This window comes from Pieris rapae, chromosome 8, assembly GCF_905147795.1.
Source record: "Pieris rapae chromosome 8, ilPieRapa1.1, whole genome shotgun sequence".
NCBI lineage: Eukaryota > Metazoa > Arthropoda > Insecta > Lepidoptera > Pieridae > Pieris > Pieris rapae.
The window spans coordinates 4,244,178-4,271,341 of NC_059516.1; the positions used below are offsets into that span (position 1 = coordinate 4,244,178).

At 33.2% G+C, this 27,164-nt stretch overlaps 2 protein-coding genes across 5 annotated transcripts in view; one reads left to right on the top strand and one right to left on the bottom strand.

Moving 5' to 3' along the window:
• The first annotated feature begins 5,697 nt into the window (after positions 1 to 5,697).
• On the top strand, positions 5,698 to 14,579 carry LOC111002798 (senecionine N-oxygenase). Of its 3 annotated transcripts, none has more exons than XM_022273030.2 (8): positions 5,698 to 5,820; positions 7,657 to 7,854; positions 8,342 to 8,480; positions 9,147 to 9,330; positions 10,066 to 10,341; positions 10,586 to 10,749; positions 11,216 to 11,359; positions 14,091 to 14,579. In XM_022273030.2, the coding sequence occupies exons 2-8, from the start codon at positions 7,658 to 7,660 to the stop codon at positions 14,280 to 14,282; spliced, it is 1,296 nt and encodes a 431-aa protein (XP_022128722.1). In that variant the 5' UTR covers positions 5,698 to 5,820; position 7,657; the 3' UTR covers positions 14,283 to 14,579. The 3 variants fall into 3 exon arrangements, with proteins under 3 accessions (XP_022128722.1, XP_045485300.1, XP_022128723.1); XM_045629344.1 differs by having other exon boundaries at positions 5,707 to 5,810; positions 7,648 to 7,854; XM_022273031.2 differs by lacking the exon at positions 14,091 to 14,579 and adding an exon at positions 12,516 to 12,749 and having other exon boundaries at positions 5,708 to 5,812; positions 7,648 to 7,854.
• Positions 14,580 to 14,610: 31 nt separating this feature from the next.
• The window catches only part of LOC111002797 (protein winged eye), a 76,515-nt gene continuing 63,961 nt past the window's right edge, over positions 14,611 to 27,164 (bottom strand). Inside the window, exons 9-14 of one of the 2 annotated variants that reach the window (XM_022273026.2) lie at positions 19,549 to 21,998; positions 19,170 to 19,419; positions 18,206 to 18,876; positions 17,735 to 17,917; positions 17,103 to 17,261; positions 14,611 to 16,638 (exon numbers count right to left, since the gene is read on the bottom strand). In XM_022273026.2, coding sequence (XP_022128718.2) covers positions 16,417 to 16,638; positions 17,103 to 17,261; positions 17,735 to 17,917; positions 18,206 to 18,876; positions 19,170 to 19,419; positions 19,549 to 21,998 — 3,935 coding nt within the window. In that variant the 3' untranslated portion in view covers positions 14,611 to 16,416. The remainder of the gene's footprint in view (positions 16,639 to 17,102; positions 17,262 to 17,734; positions 17,918 to 18,205; positions 18,877 to 19,169; positions 19,420 to 19,548; positions 21,999 to 27,164) is intronic. The other variant, XM_022273028.2, reaches the window with a different exon arrangement.

Sequence of the window (27,164 nt, forward strand, 5' to 3'; positions counted from 1 at the left end):
TTTTTATAATATAGGTACACCGTTAGTAGTATTAAAACTGTACCATGTTTCAGATAGATTGTACGATGGAGTTAAATTAGCATGTTTTTACGTCACAAAGAGAGAATAAAATAACTTGTAATCCGTTAAAGAAAATAAGATCTTTAACCGGAATTAGTCATATTTACTGTATTTAGTCTCTCCTGTCAAACATCTTTTTGTGACTGGTATGCATTGTCTATTATTGGATCTAGATGCTGTTTTCATCACGATTCCTTCATCCTATACGCAAATGTATTTGTGCGTATATAATAAATTATTACTCAGGTTCTCTTTTTGACCAGTAACATTCTTTCATTTATAATGTTTTGTTTGTTATTTATAAATACATCAGAACGAAACAAGCAGGAGGCTCTAAACCTCGCCACTGCCTTGTCGGCCTTTTAAGAATTGGTACTGTGGTATCTTTAAGGATCCTAAGGCATATATTTCTATGAAACGGTTCTACATAAAGATGGTGCGCGTCAAAGAGTGCCATAAAAACGCTCAGTTGTGGAAGAGTGGACGTCAAGATATAAAATTTCGTATTCTGCCCCGAGCGATGATGTAAAGCATCAATCGTTATGCACGCGGAAAATCCTAGTAAATATTGTGAATGTTTTATCCATACTACAGTTCATTACGTCAATACATCCTTCGATAAGAATGCCCTATTTCAATGAAAATAACACGTCAATGCGCCTATAATATTAATTCTATGTAGGTCGTATGTAATTTCAATTAAGCGATAAAGTACCAACGTTTTAAGATAACGAACAATCATGGAAAATAAAAAAATAAGACTTCACACTCTGCCGAGCCTTGAAGCTTAGTTAAAACCGCATACCTTCGAATTTGAAACTGTCTTTTGCCGTGTTGAACTCATAATATTAATAATCTAAATGACAGTGATAATATTTATGGAGCTCTGTTAGATTTGAGTGGTGTCTAATTACTTTCTTTTGATTTAATTATATTTATGGAGCTCTGTTAGATTTGAGTGGTGTCTAATTACTTTCTTTTGATTTAAATAAAAATTGATTTGATAATTTCGCACTTGGACTTTGCCGTTAGTATTTCATGTTTTCTTTTTCCTTACTAGCGTTGCCTGGAAGAGATCGCTTGTAACGATATCGCCCGGTGCCTCATCTATTTATGTTTATGTATCTGAATTCGTATATATGTGTGTTAAAAAAGAAATAAATAAATTATATCGTCTTCTGCGAGTATTGTTTTGTCAATTATATTATAACCTTTATTTAATTATGCGATTGCATTTCAATCATTATGACATATTATGGAACCCGGGGTTTTGATTTAAAATGTGTGTACATAACAATGTCACTGATGATGCATCAATTGACTTAGACATCTAATAAACTGGTTTGAACTGGTTTGTGTTACAGATTATTGTAATACACTTTCATCTTAATATGAGTTTCATTCGTAACATTGCACGAGATCATATTTCAGCGCGAACTATTGCCCTCATCTGTCATTGATTGATTTTGACACATGTAAGATAGGGATTTAACTCGTTTCTGTATAAATATACTAATCTGTGTGTAACAGTAGCGACTGTTTTTTGCAAGAATATATATATATATATATATATAATACAAGAATAAGCACGACTTGAGGAAAAAGAAATACCTTGAAACACTTAAAGAAGGAACAGTAACGTCTAACATAATAACATTACCTGTTATTGCCTACACTTCAGATATTTAACTGATCCTGTAATGGATCCTGGAATGTATTTATGTAAATGATCCTAAGGACTGGCTAAAATTAATAATCGTTTACAAAAAAAGAGCGAAAAGGGAGTCAGCAATTTATTATACTACTAATTGATATAAATAAAAACGTCACTCGATGATATGTACCTATAATTATTTTATTAAATAAAGGTCTATAATATACATGTTAGACTTAGAAATACAATGACACTCATCTTAAGCATGCTTCTGTTACATACGCCCTGATGCATTTTTACGTATGATCTGAATCTTGAGAACTTATGCTGGTACATCAATAAGGGTGGCAAAAGCGAGTACATGGGATCTTGGGGTTTTCCATTACACCTCATGGAGCAAGCCCCACTCATTCTCATTAACAAGTTGTCCCGACGCGACAATTGATTAACAACATGTGAAACATGAAATACACTACAAAGAAGTCAACATAACATCAGTAATTAATAAAAACCTAAAAATATAAACAAAACGTTATCTTTAAAAATGTAACCCACTTTAACCATATTGTAGGCCAAATTTGTATGATGTAATGCAAACAAAAACTTGCACTAGACAAGGAGGGGCTGAAAATATTTGTGCTCTCTCTCACTCTAGATTTGTTAGATTAGAAAATGTTGCATCATATCGCATACGCCTAACTTCCAAGAATTCCGTCGTCTATGGTTTTTATAAACGGAAATTAATATGCAAAAAGAAACGACACCCTGAAGTTAGCTAAAGGCAACAATTTAGTTTTCTATATTACACAAAAAAATCAGCTTTGGATAACGAAAAATAACTTTAATTGTAACACTTAATAAAATTATATTGTATAAACACTTGAAGTGGAATGTTTTTACTGTGTACTAGAAGAGGTGTTTTTCATTGGTAGGATGAAAAATAAGATCAAATAATTTATAACAACGCAAACAATTACAGGACATTAACGTCTCTTCATTCCCAAGGTTTAAAATCAGCAGAATTTTCCAACCCACTCATTCAGATTCTTCGCGAATATAACGTATTAAACAGTACGGATCCGTAGCGGATATATTCAGTAGGGGGCTGATCAAATTTAAAGAAAGCATTGTTGGATGCCTATCTCATACCTAATCCGCTGTTATACTAATCATACATATTTTAGAATCGATAGCTTATACCGTAGACATAGCATTAAGTATGATGTGCTGGAAACGCATCAGTCATAACGACTATAATTAGTGTAAATATCTAAAACATATAATAATAAATTATCCGCACATTTATTTCATTTTAATAGGAATTAAGGCAGTACATAACGTTTTAATTCAATAGAATCTATGTAAACTTTTAACATTTAAAATCACACAATTTATACCGTAGGTAAGGTATAGCGAAAAAGAACAGGAAACAATAAGTGAGAAGAAATTGTCGTCTATCGATAGAAACCTCCATCTGTATTGACGTCCGGTTTCTATACGTACAAAAAACCCTTCGTATTACTAATTAGTCAAGATAACACATTCATTTAACGAATGCACTTTTTATAGAAATATCTACAATTCGTATTTAGTTGTTTGATATATAGAAATCGGCCGATGAATCTAGTTTAAATTTAACATTTGATTACAGCAGAATATTTGCAGACATTGAATTATAAATCAAATACTTCGTAAGGCGATTAATATGTATAATGCAGTGACTAGATTAGTGTTAGCCAACATTTATAGCGGCAATGATGCAATGTCTAACGCGCTTGCACTATCACATGCTTTGGGAACTTGAAACGAATGCCGAGTCAGCGACCGCAGTTTTATTATAAACACCACATATATAGATAGATAAAGATTATAAGAAAATTGAAACAGAAGTTTGATCTTTGTACTAAAACGATCGCGACTTTGGACGGTAACCTATGTATGTATTGATCGATATGATTATTTATTTATTACTTACTCATACAGCTAACATATAAAAAAAATAGCGAACAATGAACTATACATTTAGATGGCTCACCTTATACTAAGAGATATATTCGCCCATGGACAGAGACTGCTCGCAAGTAAGTCACCGGCTTTTGGAAAACTCTAGATACGCTTACCTATTATGTTTTGACTTGAACGCTATTTTTTTATTAAGTTTGACACTAATCTTATTTGTATCCGACCTCTACGTCAGGGTTATATTATAAATTTGTCGCTAACGTTTATCATTACAATGTTTCAAGAGTTTATACTATAATCATATATATAAAATATTCTTGTCGCGGTGTTTGTAGTTTAAGTCCTCCGAAACGGCTTGACCGATTCTCATGAAATTTTGTGTGCATATCGGGTCTGTCTGAGAATCGGACAACATCTATTTTTCATCTCCCTAAATGTTAAGCGTGGTCCAGTCCAACCCTTTTTTGTAATTAAGATGGATTTTTGTTTTTTAATTTTATAAAAATAGATGCAACCCCTAATTTTCACCCCTCTACGATCAACCCCTATTTTTTATTATAAACGATATACATGGCAAAACGACGTTAGCCAGGTCAGCTAATAATCATATAAAATGAAGTCGCTTTCACTAGCTTTACTCATTAGTAAAGAATAATGTAATTCAAAACTACGGATTTATTTCTACGCAAACGAAATCCCCGTAACCCGAAAACATGTCTATTAGATTTTGTGTATGAAAATTTTTGCTGAAAATAAACTTGTATGACATGCGTTAAATTATATTTTATAAAATACACGTTAACACCGTGACGTTGTAGCACAGTTATATTATATTATCAGAAAGTTGCAAACTTTATCTTTTGTAAATATTGGCCTAATGACACTAGATATTAGTATTACATAATTAATTTATTTTACTATATAAGTAGTAGTGAGAGAAATGGAAATCAATTTTAGAACAAGCGCTCAATAATAACAGTTTAATCATTTTCATTATCGCCACACCCTTGAAAGGCCTCTGACCAATAAAGTCTTCAAAACAAATAAATTATTCCACAAGGTATTCGGAAAATTCTTACTATAACTGGACAGCAAGGTTCTAGGAGTATATATATATTTTTTTTTATAGAACAGAGGGCAAACGGGCAGAAGGCTCACCTGATATTAAGTGATACCGCCGCCCATGGACACTCTCAATGCCAGAGGGCTCGCTCTTTTCTTGAAGAGTCCCTAAGTCGAATTATAATATTAATAAAATAAGGCTAATAAGCTTGTCCCTTATGCAGGGGGGACTTCAAGTATATCTCTAACCCAAAACAAGACCAAATAATGGATACACTTTATTATATGTATGTACTTTACTTTCAAATGTATTGTAAAATATTACAAATGTAACCGAAACCGTTGCCATTGGTTAGTATTTTGTATCTCATTAAGTTGGTGATAATTTCCACGTGAAAACAAACACTCGCCTCATTCATTATTTCTACCCATGCATTAATAAGGTGATAATATATTATATTCGGCAAATGATCTGCCACAGTAATGGACGAAAATTGATAAGAAATGGAAAAGTGCTATCTCTGATTGCAACATTTTAACTAAAGTACGTATTCATCTGTCTCTTTTAGCTTAAACAAAAATTTACAGAAAGAAACAAAAGACGGCATTAAAACTGATTTAGTCTTTAGAAATATAATTGAATACAGAAATTTATATAGGGTATAAATAGTCATCTCCTAGATAGGTCATAATGGCGAAACTGCTGTCAAGTTATGTATAAAAAAAAACAAAAAACAATTTGATGGTCTATGCTATAAAGCACATTGAACGCAGTTTTACTATCCAAATGTATTAATTAAAAAGTGGTCGTACTTATAAATAATATGGTGGTACTTACCACAAATATTATATTTACACGCTCAATAATTTATGAAAGGAAATGTATATATCATAATTAATATACCTCTTAATTACTATAGTAAATAGTAAAAAAGGTTATGTTTATGATATTGGGTGCATAAATTCTTGTGTGATCATTCGTCGCGCCATTTAGCTTCTGATAGTCGACTCGAGAGCTTGTCAATCAGTGTAGTGCAGTGACTAAGTTTGTGATTTTATTTTACTTTTATTTATTTTTTCAGGTAGGTACTGCTGCTTTTAAACTCTTTTGCTTTTGAAAATAATAAACTAATGGATGTAAATTTTTATACATTTTCGTTTAATTTAAAGATGAATAAGAATGGGTATTTTTTAAATACGTGTTTATCTCGTAAAACGTTTTAATAGACAGAATTAATTTGAACTTTAAAATGGTAATTACAAGTTTATAATAACAATAATTTCAACGAAAAGTAATAAAATATTTTACAGATTTTCTACTATGACGATATTGATTAAGTATTAAAATCCATCTAATTATATCATGCAATCCTTTGCATATTGTTTATTAGGGGACCCGGCTTTATTCAGTTTTAAATATAATTAAGCCATATTAAATCAGCTATAAGTCCAACATTATGCTATAAATTTTCAATTATTTTAATCATATTTTCTTTCCCTGATTTGTCCTTATTTCATATGTTGGATTGTCTCTAAGAAAATATATATCTACGTAGAAAATGTTTACGGCTTAACGTCAATTGTATATGCCAAATATAGGTCGGAAAATGTATAGAATTCTATTAAATTGTTAGAAGTAAACCCTTTTCCTCTTCCTATTCGTGGTATTTATGTTGACATTATATGTAAATGCGCTTTACAAATACATACTAAGCATGACGAAGACGGCAAAAAGTTCGATTTATTTCTCGATAATGCTTTCTATAAGAAAATAACTACAATCCAAAAATAGGTACTTGATGGAATAAATTTCTGAAATGAATGTTTTGGAATAAATAGTTTTATTATACAATAGTAATAATTTGCTATATAATTATATACAATTTTATCTTCGGTTTTATTAAAGTATTGGTCAGTTAGCAAATGTGTAGCATATTACATTGTGGAATTTTAATTCATCTCAAATTTTTTTTAAAAAATTAAAAAGTAAAAAAAAAATATAAGTTTAGTATGTATTACAAAGGTAAGTAAATTATTAACAAAAAAAATTACAAACTGAAATATGTATCTTTGGAATTAAAATTAAAAATTTCCTTGATGTGTTTAGTAATAAAAATAAGTAACTTTGACTTTGATTATATATTAGAAATTTCAATTAAGCTTTTGCCCTTTGCAATCGCGAAACTATTGATTAATTGACGTGACTTATCTAAGCTAAATCTAATTATAGTGATTACTTACTAGTGGACACCAGAGACTAATAAACCTGGGTTATATATCCATAATACTCCTCTTTTTACTACTACGCTTTTTAAATATAGAACATCATTTACATAGAAATCTACTATTTGTAGATATTTAAAAAAATAATGTTGCAGTTTTACAAAAATCGATGTTTTCGGTGTAAGTTTGAGTTTCATTACCGCCGTGACAATATATTAAAAATGTTCGCTTACATATCTCTAAGTTTTTTTAAGGGTTAAAGTTATCTTAGTAACAGTAATTTTAAGGCTTGAACTGTATGAATTGAATATTTGAACTTTCGATAACAATATCTTAGCTATGTAATAGTACATTGACTTATTCCTAATCGCGACAGTTATGATTTTTGTTAAAGACAAAACATTAAGAGGGAGACGAATGTCATCATAAAACATATTATTTCTATCTTTAATTTTGTTTCATTTTTAATTAACAAAATTAAAGAAAAGTTACATCTCATAAACAATAAAATTAGAAGAATAAGTCACTAGTAGTTAAATATCTTACTACGGCTGCAGGCGCTAGGCACTTTCCAGTCTACCTACATTTTTGTATTCAAACCTATTTATCTAATATGACTTATAATCAAATTGGCCCTAATTATGTAACACCGCTAAGTTATGGCATATTTATAGAATGTATGTATCTTTTTTCAGTATGACACGCGTTTGCGTAGTTGGAGCCGGTGCGGCAGGTCTCTGCGCCGCTCGTCATCTCCTGGTAACTCCGGGCGTCGTCCAAGTTGATGTGTTAGAGCAATCTGGAGCACTAGGTGGCACATGGGTGTATACCGAGAACGTAGGATATGACGACTTCGGTCTGCCAATACATACCAGCATGTATAAGAGTTTGAGGTATGTCTCTTAAGGGAATTTTTATATTGCTTGCTTGTTACTGTATTTTATATTTGCGTTATAGATGATAGAAGAGCATTATTTTCTTGATTATGATCTTGATAATGCTGTTTCAGTACTCTAAACTAAGAAAGAAAACTGTGTTGTTAATGTTGTGGCTCGAATTTTTTTTATATGTAATTTTAATTGTCGATTTTTACTGTTTATTAGGTATTAATAATATATATACATATATATAGGTATTGATAATAATGCTGTAAACAGCTGTTTATGTATGCTTACGACATGCTACCGGGTCACAGGGTATCATAACGTCTATAGAACATTCATCTAGAAATATATTAATGTTGAACCAGTTTTTGCGTGTTATCGTCAATATCAGCCACTAGAAACACTTAACAAATAAAAAACAGAGTTGTTGAAAAGGTTCTTACACTAATAATAATAGAAGGTAATAAATTTACTGATAAGATACAACTGATTACAGAACGAATCTACCTAAAGAAATAATGGGCTTCCCAGACTTTCCTGTACCGGAGAGCGAGAAATCCTATCTGCCCGCAAAAGATATGCTGGCTTTTCTTCAGCTGTATGCTGACAGAAATGGCGTTACTAAACACATCAAAGTAAGTCAAAATTTACTCTTAAAAATATGATAAAATTACAAAGGAAGTGAAAGGCTTTTATTTTGTTTCCATTTTTACAGTTTTCAAAATTTTACCAGTGGCGTTACAACCTTCTAGATATTATATTATTATTTCTGTCACCGTTTCGTGAGCATTTATTTTTATTGTGTCAAAGGTGATCAGCCTTCTATGTCAGACATACGTCGTCGAACTTAAATCTAATGTTATATCGAAATTCTTTTTTTAGCAATACGTAAAATAAACTTTCTTAAATAACAAGTGATTTATATTCAATACTAAAAATATAAATGTTACTAAGTAATTAAATTAACATCGAACCTCAAGGTGTTAAAGCTCTTATAAAATAAGGTATGATAAGAAGCGAAAATATTTAAGAAAAGAGCGTACCAATTCTTAAAATGCCGGCAACCCACTCGCGAGCCCTTTGGCATTGAGAGTATCCGTCGGATACTTATCACTTAACATCAGATGAACCTCCTGCCCGTTTGCACAGTTCTATAAAAAAATATTAGCTTAAGGCTTAATAAGTTTTCTTTGTAGCTACCATCATAGCGCTTTTGTTTAGTTTATAACTTTTTGAACAAACCAATTTTCACTTACGTAATATCCGTCCGAATAATTAAAAATCTATTCTCTTTGTTCCAGTTCAGGCAGCATGTGCAACTAATTATACCTAAGGCCGGACCCAAGAATGAGTTGTGGGACGTCACATACAAAGATTTGGGCACCGGTGTGTGTGTGACTAGCGAGTATGACTACGTCTTTGTGTGTAACGGTCACTATAATACTCCGTTCATACCTAATATACCAGGGTTGAAGAAGTTTCAAGGTGAATATCCAAGGACATTTTCTGTTGTTTTTATCTTCGAATATTGTATATATCTTAATTACGAATCGAAATATCCCGTGTTTTTAACGTATTAATCGATATTGGCGATTTAAACGCTAGAATGTTTCTTGATGCTTTCAAGAGATTGAAAGTAATTTGAATTTGGAATGTGGATATTGTTAGTCAATGTTTCTATCACCAAAGAGATCGATCACAAACATTGTGTTAAAAGGCTGTCAAAAATATACCACGCGTAGACGAAATTAAAAATAAATCAATTTGGTAAAAGTAAAAACATTCGAAACAAATTCTTTATTTTATTATTTTTTGTTCAAATTCGGATTCAGTACAATTAGATTAAGCCTAAGTGATACTAAAATTAATACCCCAGAGAATGTTTTAACGGGTTCTAGTAAAATGCGTTATAAAGCTTGTTTTGTTATTTACAAATAATATGTACTTTGCTCTTACTTTATCATAAAGGTTATAAAAAGTAGTGTCCGCCTCGGAAGCGATATTATTTATACTATTTTAATTTCGAGTGACGTACGACGCACGATTTCAAAACAACGTTGCCATAAAAGATGACATATACTTTAAAATAATATGAATATTATATATAACAAAAGATTTGAAAAGTAGTATGTATCTATTTATTTATTACATTTCTTAATCTCTTTCCATCATGTTTTCACTTTTGCACAATTTGAACTACAAGGAAATAATAATTTACAGGAGATGTAATGCACAGCCACGACTACAGAGTACCTGAAATATTTACGGGCAAGCGGGTACTCGTCATTGGGGCTGGTCCATCAGGCATGGACATAGCTTTCGAAATCACTAGAGTGACCACAAAAGTCATCCTTAGTCACCATTTAAAAGAAGAGCCGAAAAGCCAATTTCCTGACAACCTAGTACTAAAACCAGACGTTGTGAAACTGGATGGAAAGAAAGTCACGTTTGCGGATGGCACTGAAGATGAAGTCGATGTTGTTTTCTTGAGTACTGGTAAGTAATTTGTTACCACAGAAGCCAAATTATAAAATTAATTCAAAAAAAATTGTAACCACAAACTCTTGTGTGTTTATCCTAGCTTGTTAATAATCACATATTTGCATATAATATATTGTTAATATATTTATTTTTTAAATAAAATAATATTTATAAATAGATAGTTGATATGATTGTTTTGAATCATCTGTACAATAAATTTACCATGTCGTAGTAGGTATATTATTATTAATGTTTTTAGGTTACCTATACAATTTTCCGTTCCTACACGAATCATGCGACATAGTAGTGGAGGACAACTGCGTGGAGCCACTTTATAAGCATCTCGTAAATATTCATCACCCTACAATGTGCTTCATTGGAGTACCATACTATGTTTGTGCATTCTCTATGTTTGACTTGCAGGTGAGACTTGATTTCGTACTAACAAATACAATAATTGGCATATGCAGCCGTATAGGTAGCCACCTGCTTTAATTAACTGTGAATTATGGATGGCATTTGTCAAGCCGCAACTTTTTTTTTAAATCGAACGTAAATTCATTGTATTTGACGCCTGTCGGAAATTCAATGATAGAATGGGCTCTTGACGCGCTAACTCCCTAGTAGAATTTAAAACCAAAGTGAAGCCTTCTTTCTAATGGAGAGAGAGACAAAGAGTTTTTATCACTTACTTACTTTACGTGTATATATATATATATATATATATATATATATATATATTATAATAAATATAAATAAATTTATTTACATATAATCAGATATAATAAATAAATAAGGCGATATAAAATAAATATTCAAGGTAGTCAACTCATCAGCCCTTGCATAGTACTTTCAATTTCCGTTTCCTTGATAATAAAATGTTTTACAGGTTCGTTATTATGTGAGGTCAATGACGGGTGTCTTTAAACTTCCTTCTTCCAAAGAGATGATACAACATTGGGAAGAAGAAAAGCTGGAACGAGCAGCTCGAGGATACACTAAGCGGCAAGCGCATATGATGGGACCTGATCAGGTACTCACCTTTGCTTTAAGGGCTAAAAAGTTTTTGTATTCATGAGTTTTTGATAACATGGTAACCGTTATAGAACTTATTATTACTAAAATATTTCTCCATATATCACGACGTACTTTACAGATTCAAAATTTAATACGATACATATGAATTGCATAGTTTTAATTTTTCATATATATTTTGTCTCATTTTTATATGTATTATTGATTTTAAAATACAGCTATAAAAATGGTTCAGTCAGTCAGTCTACATCAGTTATTACAGGGACAACTGGTTTTTAAATGAAAATTCCCCCAAATGATTTTTGTATTCTTTTCATTTTATAATTTATTTTTCTAGTAGGTTCTATCAAAATGCCCGGTTAAGTATTGTAAAATGCCTAAACCTAATGTATTCTAGATATATGCTTCTTATAATTTATACTTCTCGATATGCAATGTATCAGACGACCTTAAGACCCATACTAATAGCGTTCAATTGCTTCAATTGGATATTAATAAAACGGAAATGTTATTTATTTCCCTTTACGACTATCTAGAAAATTGTTGAAGAAACGATAATCTTGTCACGGAAGTTAGAAACCACTTAATAAGTCGTAGACGAACGCGAGGCCGTCCATGCAAGATATTCAATATCAGTTTCTCCGTGGCTACAAAATATCAGTTGTGATTGCTAAAAACATTATTTAATTTGTCTTTAGTCACTCACCCCAGCATGCCAAGTTACCGATTTGAAATACTAGGCTGTACTTAAAATAGTAGTAATTAAAATAACCTACTAAAATAATTAGTAAGACTAAAATTTAACGGGCAGACAAAAGGAACCTATTTATTCAAATTATTATTTAGAAAAATTAATAATGATTAAAATAATTATAATTTATATATACTTTGTCTGCCTGGTAAAAATATTTAACCTACCAATTTAAGCTTAAATAATTCGCCTTTTTATTTAATATGTAAATAAAATATTAATTCAAAAATTATATAAGAAATGAACTCTTTCTATGAGACAATTCAGCAATTAATTCTATCAAACTGAAATTTGTCATATTAAAACTCAACTTACAGTTCATTAGATAAAGCTTAAGCATAATCGTACATTAAATTATTTAATATTTACTAATTTTCACTAAATATTATTGATGGATTAATAGGCCGATTACTACGTATCCTTATCAATGGAGAGCGGGTGTGAGCCCCTTCCGGAGGTGTTCACAGCCATACATAACGACAGCAGCCAGAAGTTCCTCGACAACCTTGCATACTATCGTAATGATGTCTATATATTAATCGACGATAAGAATTTTGTATGTAATACATTAAAATGTAATTAAATCAAAGTATCGGGCGGAATAAAAATGACACATAAATAATGTATGCATTAATAATTAAAGAAAAACTTTTTAAAACAATGTTTATTAATAGAAAATGTAACATATTTACATAAACATCTATAATTTTAATCGTGAAGTTATAATTTATAATCTGTATATATTACCTACATATCAATAAGAAAATGGAGAATACTAGAATAATGTTTTATTGCTTTTAACAGTAAATATACCTTGAAGAGTTGGTTTGATGGTACGTGATAAATTCATAAACTCTTAGTTTTTTTTATAATATAAATGTCAAAGTTATGCAGCATCACACTTCTTAACCGCTTTCGTAAAAATTATATATTATAATTAATTTATACAATAATAGATAATGCAGAAAAATAAATAATATTAATACTTCAATCAGTACAACTTTTCACTCATACAATTTCATTAAAAAATAAATATTCTTTTTATAGAATATATTTGAATTGAATATATTTGAATTGAAAATTCGGTATGAGCATGTCAAGTTACAGAAAGATGTAGTCATTCTTGTAAAACAAACAATCTAAAATTTAATTTCTAGTTAACTAAATTAAAAGACAAAAAACATTTAAAAGATTCTTTCGTAATCTTTACCATAGAAATTTTACATAGGACCAATAAAAAACATTCGTTCGTTCGTTTGCCAAGAAATTAAAACCTGCTATTACGTATTTTGTATATTATGTATTATCTAGTTTAGAATGAAACTACCTTGAACAGCTGTTATTACTTCACAGTTCAACGACCCATGCGTTATTTGAAATTAGCATTATCACCAAACTCAAACAAACAAAACACATCGTTCTTAATTAATAAAAAAAGTTGAGAAAAAATTATACTTTAGTAATTTAACTAATAAAACTTTCTATTTTGTTTAGATTATTCGTTAAACGTACCAAGTTCTACTATTTCTTAAAATTATAGAAAATAAAACACACAAAACCACAATCGTTTATTATTAAATTTTTTTGGTAGGAGTTACGTCAAAATAGAAAACACAAAATTATTACAAGTACTAGGAGTCCACGAACGAACGGAGCCTCTCAAATGTCAGTCCGGTCTGATAGAAACTTGTTGCAAAACACTTTTACTAGCGCGCACACAACGTCTTGATCGTTTCAGTATTCATCCTGCTATGGCTTGCGACCTCATTTGAGAAACGATAATAATTGCCGCTATAATTCTCCACAAGTGGTACTTAGCCCTGAGAGCTACCGGGTTATCAAGACAACCTTGAGTTTATAAGTACGCCTTTTGTGTCCTGCACAATTTATTGCAATGAGATCGTATAATATGTTTATTGAATATACACAACTAATCAATTATGATATAGTCGTTACTTCAAATGTGAATTTGTTACAGGAGCGATACTACGCATCTCTTGCATCCGAGGCGGATACGGATAATCTACCGTCCGTAATTACCAAGATACGTGAAGAAAGCTCGCTTCGTTTCCTCCACAACATTCAAAGCTACCGACAGGATGTGTATAAAATAATAGACGACGACACATATGAGATTATAAGTAATGGGAAAAAAGAAATTCTTTGTTGACCCTATTTATAAATTATTTATGAACTTAAACACTTCCAAATCAAATTATTGCTAAATTTTTTATTATGAGTAATAATTTGGACTGGTGATTTATATTTTTAATGTCTTTTTGTATATATGGGTAATCATTGCTCAAAAAACTAGTTAGATATTGGTGCAAATTTTTATCTATAAGTATTTGCTGATAAATTATTAGTGATGGTTTAAGTAAATGTTAGATGTAAGTTGTCCATGTCTCGAAGTATATGTATGTGGGCAGAAATGTATTAAATAAAATAAAGATGAATAAAACTCCAATTCAGCCAAAAATATTTTATTTAAGCGTACTTTATAATCTTTATATTATCAATGCTGATATATTATAATTAAATCTTTAAATCTAATAATTATTTTATGGCTTCCCACTTGTTACACACTACGGTTATATATTCAAATTTAGAACAGACTTAACATTTGATAATCTGTTCTAACTTTTATAAAATCATTGTTAGTATACAGCATTGGGCCGAGAACCACTCGCTAACAAATTTGTACTTAAATTTACATTTTAAATAATAACGTTACTCTCAATATATAAAAATACCGTTTATTCTCAATATCAGATACAATTTTGTTCCAAATATCTCAGCTTTTAAATTTCTCGTATCGTTTGTTACAAAATAAAATCTTAACTCTACAACTAAATAGAACCTAATTGTTATAATGTTAAAACTACAACAAAAATACGTAGAATGGATACAACTAATTGGCGAAAGATAAACTGTCAAAGGTAAAAATAAGAAAATCATCTCACTGGATTTTCCTTTCAGGAAAATGGTCTTAGATAATATTCTGTACAAGTTTTATAAAAATAAAATAATATGGAAATTGCAAAGAATTGAAATGGTTGGTATAAGCGAACTATAATAATCTTAATCAATCCATTTACTTACCACAGATGACTAATTTAACTATTTTCCAATTAACAATGTGAAAAGAAACTATTATTATTTTACCTACATTTTATTGTTGGATTTTACCATTGCCACAGATAAATTGGTACTATGTATCAATTGACATAATCTGTACTTACTTATTTTTTGCATTAATTAAATAATTACAGATCATTTGTTTGAACTATATCAAATTAGGAATATAATACTGTTATGTGTTAGTAAAGAAACGTGCAATTGACAGTTTTTCCAAGACCACTTGCAATTTCCTTGTGCCGGCAAATACACCAAAACTTACAGACAATCTGCACCGTTCTAGAAACGTTTTGGCCACTTCGTACAAAACCTTACTTCCCTAAACCTCAACCTAGCTATCCCTGTCTTTTCAGTCCCTTCAAACATTCATGGCAAAGGTGAAAGCCAGGATTAATTACCCTGTAAAATAATATAATGAAACAGTACGCTAGGTAAAATGGCAACTCAAACGTGCAGACCTGAACGCGCCAATGGCGTGGAAACAAACTTACACTAGTAATGTATATTTACAATCTTAATTACGAACAAATAAATGAAGTATCAAGCGTCTAGCACCATTTCGACAAGGTATACATCGAGTAACATAATATTATCAACCAAAATAATATAAAAATTAGAGTAAAAACAAGAATATAACAAGCTGGTTATCAATTTCCAATTATAATATCAATCGTTGACGATCTCTGGTCAATTTCGAACGAAATAAGGACTAGCTGTGACAGTATTGCGTATATATGAAAAGAACTACAAAATGTATACATAGAAAATCTAATAGAATATACAAGAAATATACATCTAACTATACACTGAGATTACAGCGTTACAAGTATAAAAATAAATCACATCATCACCTCCCGGCCCCTTCGGCCCCCTCAGCCCCCTCGGCCCCCCGAAACAACATTCCAACAAAACGTAACAAGGGTAACTAACATGTCTACGTAAAACGTCCGTAAAAAGTCACATTGAGCCTCGAAAATCTACGTTGTACTCTTAACACCTGTATGTGATTTTGAAAGCTAAGTCGACTACTGATAAAAACACTAACACCGAGATTGTTAAAATCACTATCTGTTGAAGAAATATTAATAAATAAATATACGATTAAGATCGTTCAATTGCACTCTATCCAAATTTCGTGTATTTATAGTACCAGGCGCGCAGGCAGGCTATGTGGCGAACGGAATATCCGGTTCCATGCGAAGTGTTTGCTGCGTGGGATCGTAATGCCCCGCCAGGTAATAGACGTCATTGTTATCGTATACGGTGTTGTACCGCGCGGGATCCTCGCCTAGACGCTCTTTATATTGAGCTAGCGGTAGAACCTCGCACTTGTGTGATATTGTTTGCACGTCATTCTCATCTGTGTGCGGGGATTCGAATAGACCACCCTGCAATAAAGGCAAATAATTAGTTTTAAAAAAATGATTCTTTAGTAAAATAAAATCTAAAAACATTTGTTTAGTAGAACTAAAGTCTGTCTCGTATACATCATCGGTTTTCATACGTTAAATAAAGTTCCTAAAAAATCGAGCAAGTGCAAATTTCACAGATAATATGGAAAATCAATTTTTGCAGTCGGGATTTGAAAGTACGACCTCCAAAGTTGTGTTTAATGTATGAGACGTTGAGACCACTCACAATCTAGGTCGTCAACACAAAACATACACAAATGTTACATCATTACATTACCACTGGTACTAGGACATAATAAGTGGCAAAGAAATACAATTTACAAGCTTTAACCTTCGAACAGAATACGCATGTATGCACATATTTTTACATTACTTATGCGTAATTTCCTTGACAGGTTAGATTTCAAAGAAACAAAATATCTCGGATTCAATATACTAACCGGTAATAAAAGCGGCGTGCAGGCAGCTGTTTCTTCTGGGTGGTAGAACCAATGTACGCGTACTGCCATAGCTCCCCTCGCCTGCCAAAGAGCCACTATACGACCTATGTAGGGTCTGTCAGCTCGACCCGTGGATAGAAATACTGCTGATTCACCCACCTGTAATGAGGGACAATATTTATAGACATTACAACCGACCGAAAATAAATGTATGATTTTTTGCAATCTTAACTCAGACATAACATACATAGGGCCTTAATTTCAATGAAAAAAATGTTTTTCTTACGAACTCAAAATAATATTTTTATATCTTTAGTGAAACATAATGTTCAAACATAGTATTGAACATGTGATATTCAATACTGATGTTGTTGTAAAACTTATACTCAAAAAAAATTGCCAGTTCTACTGTTGACTCGCGAAGAAATCGTGTTAGTTAATTGTATTATGTAATTTCAAGAAAATTCAAAGGCATGATTTTATAATCATGCCTACTCTTAGACTGGAATATTGAATATAAATTAGTCTAGTCTGTAATATGCAGTTGAGTGTTTGATTTTTGTGAAAATAGTACAATATGGATGCTAGTTGGAATATCTACAGTGAACAAATCATTTCGCGAATGAACTTACTTGCAGCGTTTCTTCTCCTCTCTGAATAGCCTTATAGAAAAGTTTTCTGTGGCGGGGCCTCGCAGTGCGTCTGTATGGCGGTCCCAGCCAGCGCCATAATGCTCCTCCAGGAAGAAACGCCGCCATCTTGCTCACTCCCCCACCGCCGTCGGATGACGAGGATACGGTGCGTCGTTTTACCTTCTGTAAGCATAGAATTCAGCTTAAAAAAGCTCTCGGATAGAGGTTATGTTAGTATGTACACTTTTTATTACATGTTAATGTAACTCTGATAATACAGATTTTTAACGCCCTATAGATAGTGCAATCCACGAAGACTGCACTATCTATATCGACAATTACGCACAAAACTGAAAAGATTTATACAAATTAATCAATGAAGATGTTTACTCTATAATAACCTATATGAAGAAAGCAAGAAGTAAATTATCTGATTCAAGTTCAACTCAACAGGATTGATAGAAAACCTACCTTTTTGACCAATTCATTTGTGGAAGTGGAGGGTTCCTCGTCCAATAAACCTATGCCGCTATCTTTCATATTATCTTTCTGCTCCTCCTTCTTCAACGTGATCTTTCCGATAGTACTGAAGTCCAACACCGGAGTCTTTACCAGACTCTTCTGCAAAACTGCCTTTTTAATTACGGTCTTCATCTTTTCCTCGGGTGACTTCTCACAGGCTATTAAAGTCGAGAGTTTTTCGTTAGAATCAACAGAATCTTCGTTAGATTTGTTCGAATCGATGTAATCTGATGACGATTTATGTCTATGATCATCACCTGATGAGCTAGAATGTTCTTTGCAGCTCGAATGGTGTCTTTTCTTGTGTTTTCTGTGATGTTTTTTATGATGCCGTCTGTGTTTACAATGCTCTTCGCAGCATTTGTGTTTTTTCTTCTTCTTTTTAATGTACTCCATTGATGTGGGGTCGTCCTCGCTTAGACGTTTATTTTTTTCTTTTCTGTGCTTCTTCAACTTTTTTCTATCTCTGTGTTTGTCTTCTTCAGTGTCTTCTTTCTCTTTTTGTACCGGTATTGGTTCAGGTTTTATATCATTACTTGTCGAGGTTATATTTTTTTTATCTTCTGTTACACTTGTATTTCTTCGCCGCTTACCAAGGGTGAACAGCGTGTTTTCATATTCTGAAAATAATAGGAATTATATTTATTATTTAAGTAAAGATTTTATTATATTATTTTCGTGAAATAAACATAATGTAGCTAACAAATAAACTTTGTCATGTGTATTCTCTTTAATTTTCCTAAAATACACATTCAGATAATTTCATAAACAGAATAATATATAAAAAAAATACACTTTTTAAAAGGATAAAGCAATCCAACCAGAAGATTTAAAACGTAAATTTATCACAATAAAGCTTTTGTGTTTGAGTTTGAATCATCTGCTACTAAAATCTTAGGCAGTTATAACTTACCAACAATCGGGTAGTTCGGTTCCAAAAAACGAATATCTTCGATTGCTATTCTACCGGAGTCACCATCATCAAACTCCACAGCCACGAACTTGTCGTCATGAGGGTCAGGGGACGAAACAGCGACAGTCCCAGGATACAGGCAACGGTACTGCTGAGACCAATACGCGCACACTCGGGTACCTGATGGCAGTTCCGACACTGATGTTGGACTTACTTCCAAAATCTGAAATTTAAGATCCATCTTTAGTCTCTGAAATAAAGAGAAAGACTTCCGTTATTTTTATATGAAGTTCGATTTTTTGTACGTAATACATATTAACAATGATTAGCTTCAGAACTTCATAAATTAAATAGGTAACATCAAACTAATTCTACTTACGGCATCTTTCAATGTTTCCTCTCTTGAAAGAATATGCGGCTTATTTCCTCTTTCTCCGTCTAATGTTATAGCGTATACATCAGGTGCCTGTACTGCACTTAGTTTACCAGCATAAAATAGACCACCTCTAGCAGTAAGTACTCGTGGCGATGAATCTAATTTATCTTCTGTTAATGTACAACGAGATATCACAGGTTTAGGAGTATCCACTTCGGGTTCTTTATTCTTTACAGGCTGTTCTGATCTGTCTTTTGATTTATGACTCTTACGTCTCTTTTTGGCCTTTCGCCTCTCCTTTTCACTGTCACTTGAAGCACTGGCACGGCGTATGGCTAATTCGATTTCAGAGAAGTCATCCCTTGAATGTTTTCGTGCTAAGCTATCTACCTTCTCACGATTCTTTTGCCGGACCTCATTTAAACTTTCCATTGATGAGCTAGCAGATTTGTTTAGGTTCCAGTCGTTTTCATCTTCTTCAGAATATACTTTTAAAATCGGTTCAGCTTTTAGCTTGGGTCTAACTTTACTGGTTCGACTGATTTCTTCTCTTGAAGGTTCGCTGCGTGAGCACAATATTCCACCTTTCAGTTTACCTTTAGCGAGTAAATACCCAACTAGACTGCTCTTCGATTTAGGTTTTTTTGCAACGATAGTTTCAGTGGAATCGGGACTTGAAACTTTTCGGGGCCTTCCAACTTTTCGCTTTTTAGATGACCCTCTATCGGAGTCTGGAGATAATGCGGGGAGTGATGGGGTAGGAGTGGTAGATAAAACCGGTAGAGGAGGAGTTAAGGCATTAAGCTGTGCCCTCTTCTCGTCACACTGTCTTTGCAAATCTTGTAATCGCTTTCGCATGTCTTTTTCAATAGCATTAACAAGATCATGAGCTGATGGAACGTTAGAGGTGTGTGAACAATCCGCGATGCCACAAGGGCAGGCTGTAACACGTCTCAAACTGGCTTCTAGTTCCCCTCCACTATCTTCTCCATCATTGCTTTTTCTTTCGCGCTTGTGTCGTCTCATCTTTTCTAACTTATGCCGTAATCTTTCTTCTCTGTCACGACTATGTTTCCGTCTTCCTTCATTAGTTGAATCTTCTCTATGTTTATGCTTTTCCTTTTTAATTTCTGAAGGTATATCGGTGGGACTTAATAACGGCTCTGTTTTTATAAATGGCCTTGATGTGGATGGTCTGTTTGTAACGGTATCTGCACCCTCTTCCATCAAACGTTGTTCGGCTAAAATGACTTCACACAGCAATCCTAATCTATCTAGTGATGGTTTTGGTTGGGAACCACATGTTTCTGTTGATGGAAACTCAAACCTTCTTTGTTCTACATCCGCAGTGCGCGGTGGAGATTTCGGCGAAGTTTTAATTAAGATATTTAATTTCGAGGATGTTCTGGTGTCAACTGTAAGTGGTAGTGGCTCTAAACTTGACAATTTGTTCCCAGGGGTAGTCCGCTCATACTGTTCAATACTATTGGATAGAAGTTCTAACCCACTTACGTCATCTGGAGGCCTTGTGGGTAAAGGTTGAGGACTTGACGATTGTCCAGTATCAATAACCAATTCATGGGAACCGCTGCTAGAGTTATCTAGAGTATCGTCGTTTTCTATTGCATCAATAGCTTTTTCCACTGCACCTGCCACCGCAGACGATGCTAAAGCTTCCGACGAGGATTCCTCAGCACTATCAATAGGTGGGGGTAAAATCTGAAGCTGCTGTATTACATTAGATTCTTCAGGTATATGAGCGACACCAATACAGGCCACATCTCTTTCATCCTCATCAACCTGGTTGGTTTGTTCGTCTTCATCATCAATGTGATCAGTTTGATTTGAGGCATCTTTATGTCCCGGAACTTCGGGAGCTTCTGGAGGCGGAGTTGGAGGTGCAGCGGGAGACGTGGCCTGACTCCTACAAGGTTGCTCTTGAAACTCGGGTTGATAATAAAGATGCGTGGTAAGCATCGGTTGCGGTTGCGGCTCTTGGACGAAGGCAGGTTGTGGTTTCTCTTGCGGTGGTTCAGGTTCTATTTTGATCAACGTGTGCGGCGTGATGAGCGGTTGCATGATTGGTTTCCGCTTTTCTACGTGAGCTGGATGCGGTTGTGGTGGAGGAGCAGGAGCCAGAGTTACCAGGCGGGTAGAGTGTGTGTGCGTATGTTGGAGGGTAGCTGTTGACGCAAGGAGGTCGCCTGGTAGAAGCTGTAGGTGATGAGATGGATGTGGTGCAGGGGGTAAGAGTAAGGGAGCGGAAGGGTAAGGCATGCCACCCCACACTACAGTGTGCGGAAGATCCGGTGGCGCTGGAAGTAAGAGAAGCGCTCCAGATGTTGGATCCCTCACAAGCTGGAAGCCCCCCATAGACGAAACGCCACCGCCAACCGATCCCATCCCGACGCCGCCGACGCCACCCACCATCATACTGTCCATTGATACTTGTGCTGAAACGAGATAAAAGCAATTTTAATTAAGTATTCAAAATCAATTTCCTGGTTTAACGTTTTACGTGAGTCAGGTTTAGTTGTACTATGATTAGTGAAATAAACAAAAATCCTTTATACTAAGTGATCGAGAATTAGTATATATATTAAAACATTTGCCCTTGTGCCGGCAACATTACTTGTGCAGCTGCAAATATTAAGACTTTCAAAAAATATCGGCTTTATATGGATTTACCAATAGAAAACTTGAAAATGTTTGTATTTTGGAAATAAATAGGTAAACTAAGTATGTTTATACATAATTATTATATATTTTGGTGTCATATGACATTTCATAGAAATAATCGAATCAACAAGTAAATTTATCAAGAAATTAATACCTAATACAGGAAATACAAGCGTGCTTCTAGACATTACTATAAATTGCGTATAATTACGAGTCGGCACCACACTGTATTGTTGAAATGTTAATGAATTCACGCGGTACACGGTGGAATACTAAACACCTGTATTAAAGGTGTTATGAAATAATTTAATCTTACAATAATACATAAAAAAAGGCTCTATCTTCAATATGACAACTCTGTGCGATGAGGAGATTATAAGTACGAAAAGTATCTAACAATCTAGCAAACTTTAGAGCATTATCAAAAAAATTAAACAATAAGACAAACCAAGAATAACTAACAACAGAGTATCGTTGTCCATATCCATAGACAATTCACGGATATGACATTCACTAACGTAAAAATAATAACCCACGGTAGTCAATTTTAATGAGTAGATTGTTAAAATTTCAGTTAAGGAAACGCAAACTTAGCAGAAATTGAAACATAAAAAACTTTGTCTAAGTACATAATATTAGCCGAGATTTTCCACGGCTCGGAACATAATCAGTTGCGCCTACTGAATGCTGTGTACTATAAAAATACTTGTATGCTCGCAGAGTGAATTCACAGTAGCGATATTGTGTACTATATTGTTTTTAATTTTTATGTATTTCATATTTTTTTATTAAATGTTGCCATTATCGTATTGACATAGGCTGTAAGGTTAATGTGTGTATTTCTGAAATAAATTAGCTATTTAAGACCCCTTCATCACACACTACAAGGTAAACCCAATTATTCGAAATTCCTCGATCTAAGACCTCGAATTTTTATTGAAATATTTACGAAACTCAGTTATGTATCGTATATCTACACATTACAACATAAATTACCAGCAAATCGATATATTTAATGTGACTAAAAAATTCTTAAAAAAATATTTAAAAATCTCAGGTATCTTTTACTAATAATGTCCGTGTTTGTTCCTCCATATTAAATATATTATAATCTATGAATCAATCAATCAATCTTAGAATTGTGCTTTGTAAAACTATGCTTTATGTTTCTGTTTCAATGTGTATTCCGTTTTAGCTTTTGTGTGTAATGTTTGAATATTGTTTAGTGATTAGCTGTAGGAATACTTAAATAAAATAAATAAAATCCTCCTAAAGGATATGCCGCGTAGTAGATTATAAAAAAAAATCGTCACTCTTTTTAACATGATGAAATCTGGCTTAATTGTCCCCATTAGGTGGAAAATTAATTATGCGGAGCTGTGTACGATATTTTATCGCTTTATTGTCCTAGCCTGAAATAAACAAGACTATCGGCATCATACGTACCGAACTTTCTATGAGATTCGTGCTTTTGTTTACATGGCATTGCTTGAACGCACTTTATCCGAAGATGTCTCAATATCGCAAGATACGAGTAAAAAAGTAAAAAAATACAGCATCATTCCTGGTATTTTATGTACTAACAGTAGTCTAATATAAACTATTTCCTTTTTAATTACAGATTTTTCTTCTTTCCATTTAACGACAACTCTTTGCAAATGTGCACAGTCTGACTGTCGCTATATAGAGTTTACATTGTACATTTAATTCTCAGAAAACAATACCAATAAATACAAATATAAATTGTTATTTAATACAGTGAATGTTTTTACAGAGTATTTATTGTAATTTTAATTAAGGCAGCTAAAAACTAAGTCGGAAAGCGCAGTTCATCTCTGGTCCATGGACAATGCCTTTATCAACATATTGTCTCATCTCTTTCTGATATTTTGGACATAGAAATTGCGGTTTAAACACTAAAAGCCGAACCTAATTAAATTTTAAATTGCCTATACAGGTGGGATCATCGCGGGAATAATTAGTATTCTGTGGCGCGTTTCCGGAGAGGAGCGTGTAGGAATGTTAATGTGGGAAATGGTACCTACTCCAATGTTCATACAGGTTTCTAACAGCTCAATTTCCTTTAAACATTCAATTCCTCAAGTACAGGGATACGGAAGCATGAAACAATTAAACATTTCGTAAAAGGCTTTGTTACTCTTATATAAATCTAACCAAAATCGACTACCTTTCACAATTAAGAAATAAGATCCGGCTCGAAGGACCAATGCTCATGGTTGGGATAAATTATAAAGATATTTATTTAAAGAGCAATGGACTAAACTAGTGGGTTGAGATGAGATTGGGATAATAGTACGAACGTACGCGACGTACAACGTCTGAATGCGAACTAACTTTAGTGAATATAATAAAATAATGAAAATGAACACACTATCAAATCGTATTGCATGGTGTCATTTACATTGCAAATACCTGTACAAGTATATTTATAGCAAATGTGTCTATGTAAATTGTTTTTAATGACAATCCTGATATTATAAATGCGCTCCACTTGCATGCATTAGTCGACCTATGTGCTACAAAAGTGCAAAGAATGTGATACGTCTTAATATTAATACCCAATGTCAACAACATAAGACTGCTTTCCCATATAAAAAGGTAATAATAAGATTTAGGAATTTGTGCCTTTGAGACACGACTTTACGTTTAAGTACGGAAATCCACTATACCTACCATACAAAACAAACCTAATTCAGTGTATTACAAATGAATAAATAAATCAATGGCGGTATAACCTTTTTAGGTTTGAGCCTCAGATTTTTGTATCTGTTTCATTACCATTTGTATATCTAATAGTCGATTGGTGACTGGTCGTACTTGAATTCGTGTATGCGGTGACATTAGTTGTTTCTACTACGAATTTGTGTATTGTTCCCACGAGTATGTAAGTGCGTGCTCCTATTCCACCATGCCTCCTGCTGATAGAGGACAAATCTATGTTTTTAATTTAATTTATTATTCTTTATTACTCAAGATGACATATGGAACATGGTGTAATGGTTGCAGCTCCTTACAAACGTTGTATAAAACTTGGCGATTTAAAAGAGTGGTGGAGAGTATATTGCCAGTTCTTCTCTTCCGTTCTACGCCCTTGATTTGAGAACTGGCAGTAAACGTAAAATTAGAAGCTATTAAGGTATATTTCTTTTTTTATTGGCGTTCATAAGTGTACATTAAGTTACCTAAATGAATAAATGACTTTGAATTGAATTGATCAGCTTTCTGTGGCTAACGCACGCCGACTTTTGGATCTGAGGCAAACCGATTTCCTCACGATGTTTTCCTTCGCCGTTCGAGCGAATGTTAAATGCATAAACAGAAAGTCTATTGGTGCACAGCCGGGGATCGAGCCAACCACCTGAGAATGAGAGTCGCAAACTGAAGCCACTAGGCCAACACTGCTCACTGCTGATAATTCAGTGTATTAACAATACTAAACTACTTTTACGTCCTAACGTTAACAAAGACAGAATATTTTAGAGAGACAAACGAGCGATTAGATCAAAAAGTTTCCGGAGCTGTAATCAATTCAACGCATTGTTCAGTTCTAATAAATAATTTATTAGCCGCTTGAGCCGATTAAACTGGTCGTGACTTCATTTGTGTGGGAATCGCATAGGAAATGTCGTTTTTAATGCAACTAAGGCAAATGTTTAACGCACATCGTATCTATATACAGAAGAGAATAGACTGAATTCAGACAGCAGTGATGGAGAGTTCTTCTCGTTCGTTCTGACAACTACCAATAAATGTAAAAATCCTTTAGGTTTTTTCGACTTGCATAATTTAAATATAATATTTCTACTTAGCTTTTATTTATTTAGGGTTGATAGCCCGGCAACGCACTTGCGAACCGAAGGCAACTCGGAACTTCGAGATTAATAAGAATCAGTTGCGCATTGGTTAGCGCTTATTACACTGTAATAACTTAGGTGCTATATCGTATAACGTGCACAACGCGCGATCTGCTATTTGTCAGTTGACAATTTCCAGATAGAGAAACACATTTCATATACAAAATGTTGGCTACAGATAGCATAAAATGTTATTATCTGTTACTAAGAATATTTGCGTTCCTCATGGATAATTATGGATTTGGTTATCACAGACGAATCCTATCAACAATAAAAGTGTAATTGGAACTTAATTGTTTTTCTGTGTCCTTAGTTAATTTAGGCATTGAATTATTGATTGATTGAGATTTAATAAGAATTGCGTAGCTAAGTTGCATTATTATTACATATAATAGATAAATCAATCGTTATGATATATATTTCGAGAATTTGTTCTCTCAATCTTTATAGAATATACTTAGGTATATAAAATTAATGACCCAGTAAGTCTAGCAAAATTTTGCAATTTTTTTCGTATTCCTTTTGTAGGAATATACAAATTTGTCTTTTTTTGTCATAACAATAATATTGGAAACTAGGGAAGGCAATTTCCTTATGATTATATCATAGAAAAAAAATGTTTGGAATTAATAGTTACGTTAAATATTGTAGTTGCACCGAGCGACGTTTTGTTTGTGCTCCCATACCTAAGAGTCCGAATATTTGTAAGAAAATTTGAATAAAAAAGTGAATAATTTAATAAAGATTGTAGATTTTATATAATCATACTGCTGCCGCCATGTCCTTGTTACCACGACTGGCTGGTTTCTAGTAGGCAATTAATCCGACGTCCATCAAAAACTTTCCGAGCGGAAAACCGAATGCCTTCAAAGAGAAAATATTTTTTCTTCTGTCACGCTAAAGCAACTGTGTTACTTAAGATCGCGTGAGGTGTCAATCCGTAAGCACTAACGATAATCGCCATTATGAAAAAAACTAATACAACACTAAAATTGGTGAAGGCGGGCACCGATCACGACCTGCCTTCTTTTCGTTCTCGGCCATCATTGGTCGAGACGCAGGAAT

Excerpts from the sequence above, each read along its gene's own strand:
- LOC111002798 (XM_022273030.2), top strand. The coding sequence starts at position 7,658 with ATGACACGCGTTTGCGTAGTTGGAGCCGGTGCGGCAGGTCTCTGCGCC. Across the intron at positions 9,331-10,065 it reads AGGGTTGAAGAAGTTTCAAG|GAGATGTAATGCACAGCCAC; the intron begins GTGAATATCCAA and ends AATAATTTACAG. Across the intron at positions 10,750-11,215 it reads TCTCTATGTTTGACTTGCAG|GTTCGTTATTATGTGAGGTC; the intron begins GTGAGACTTGAT and ends AATGTTTTACAG.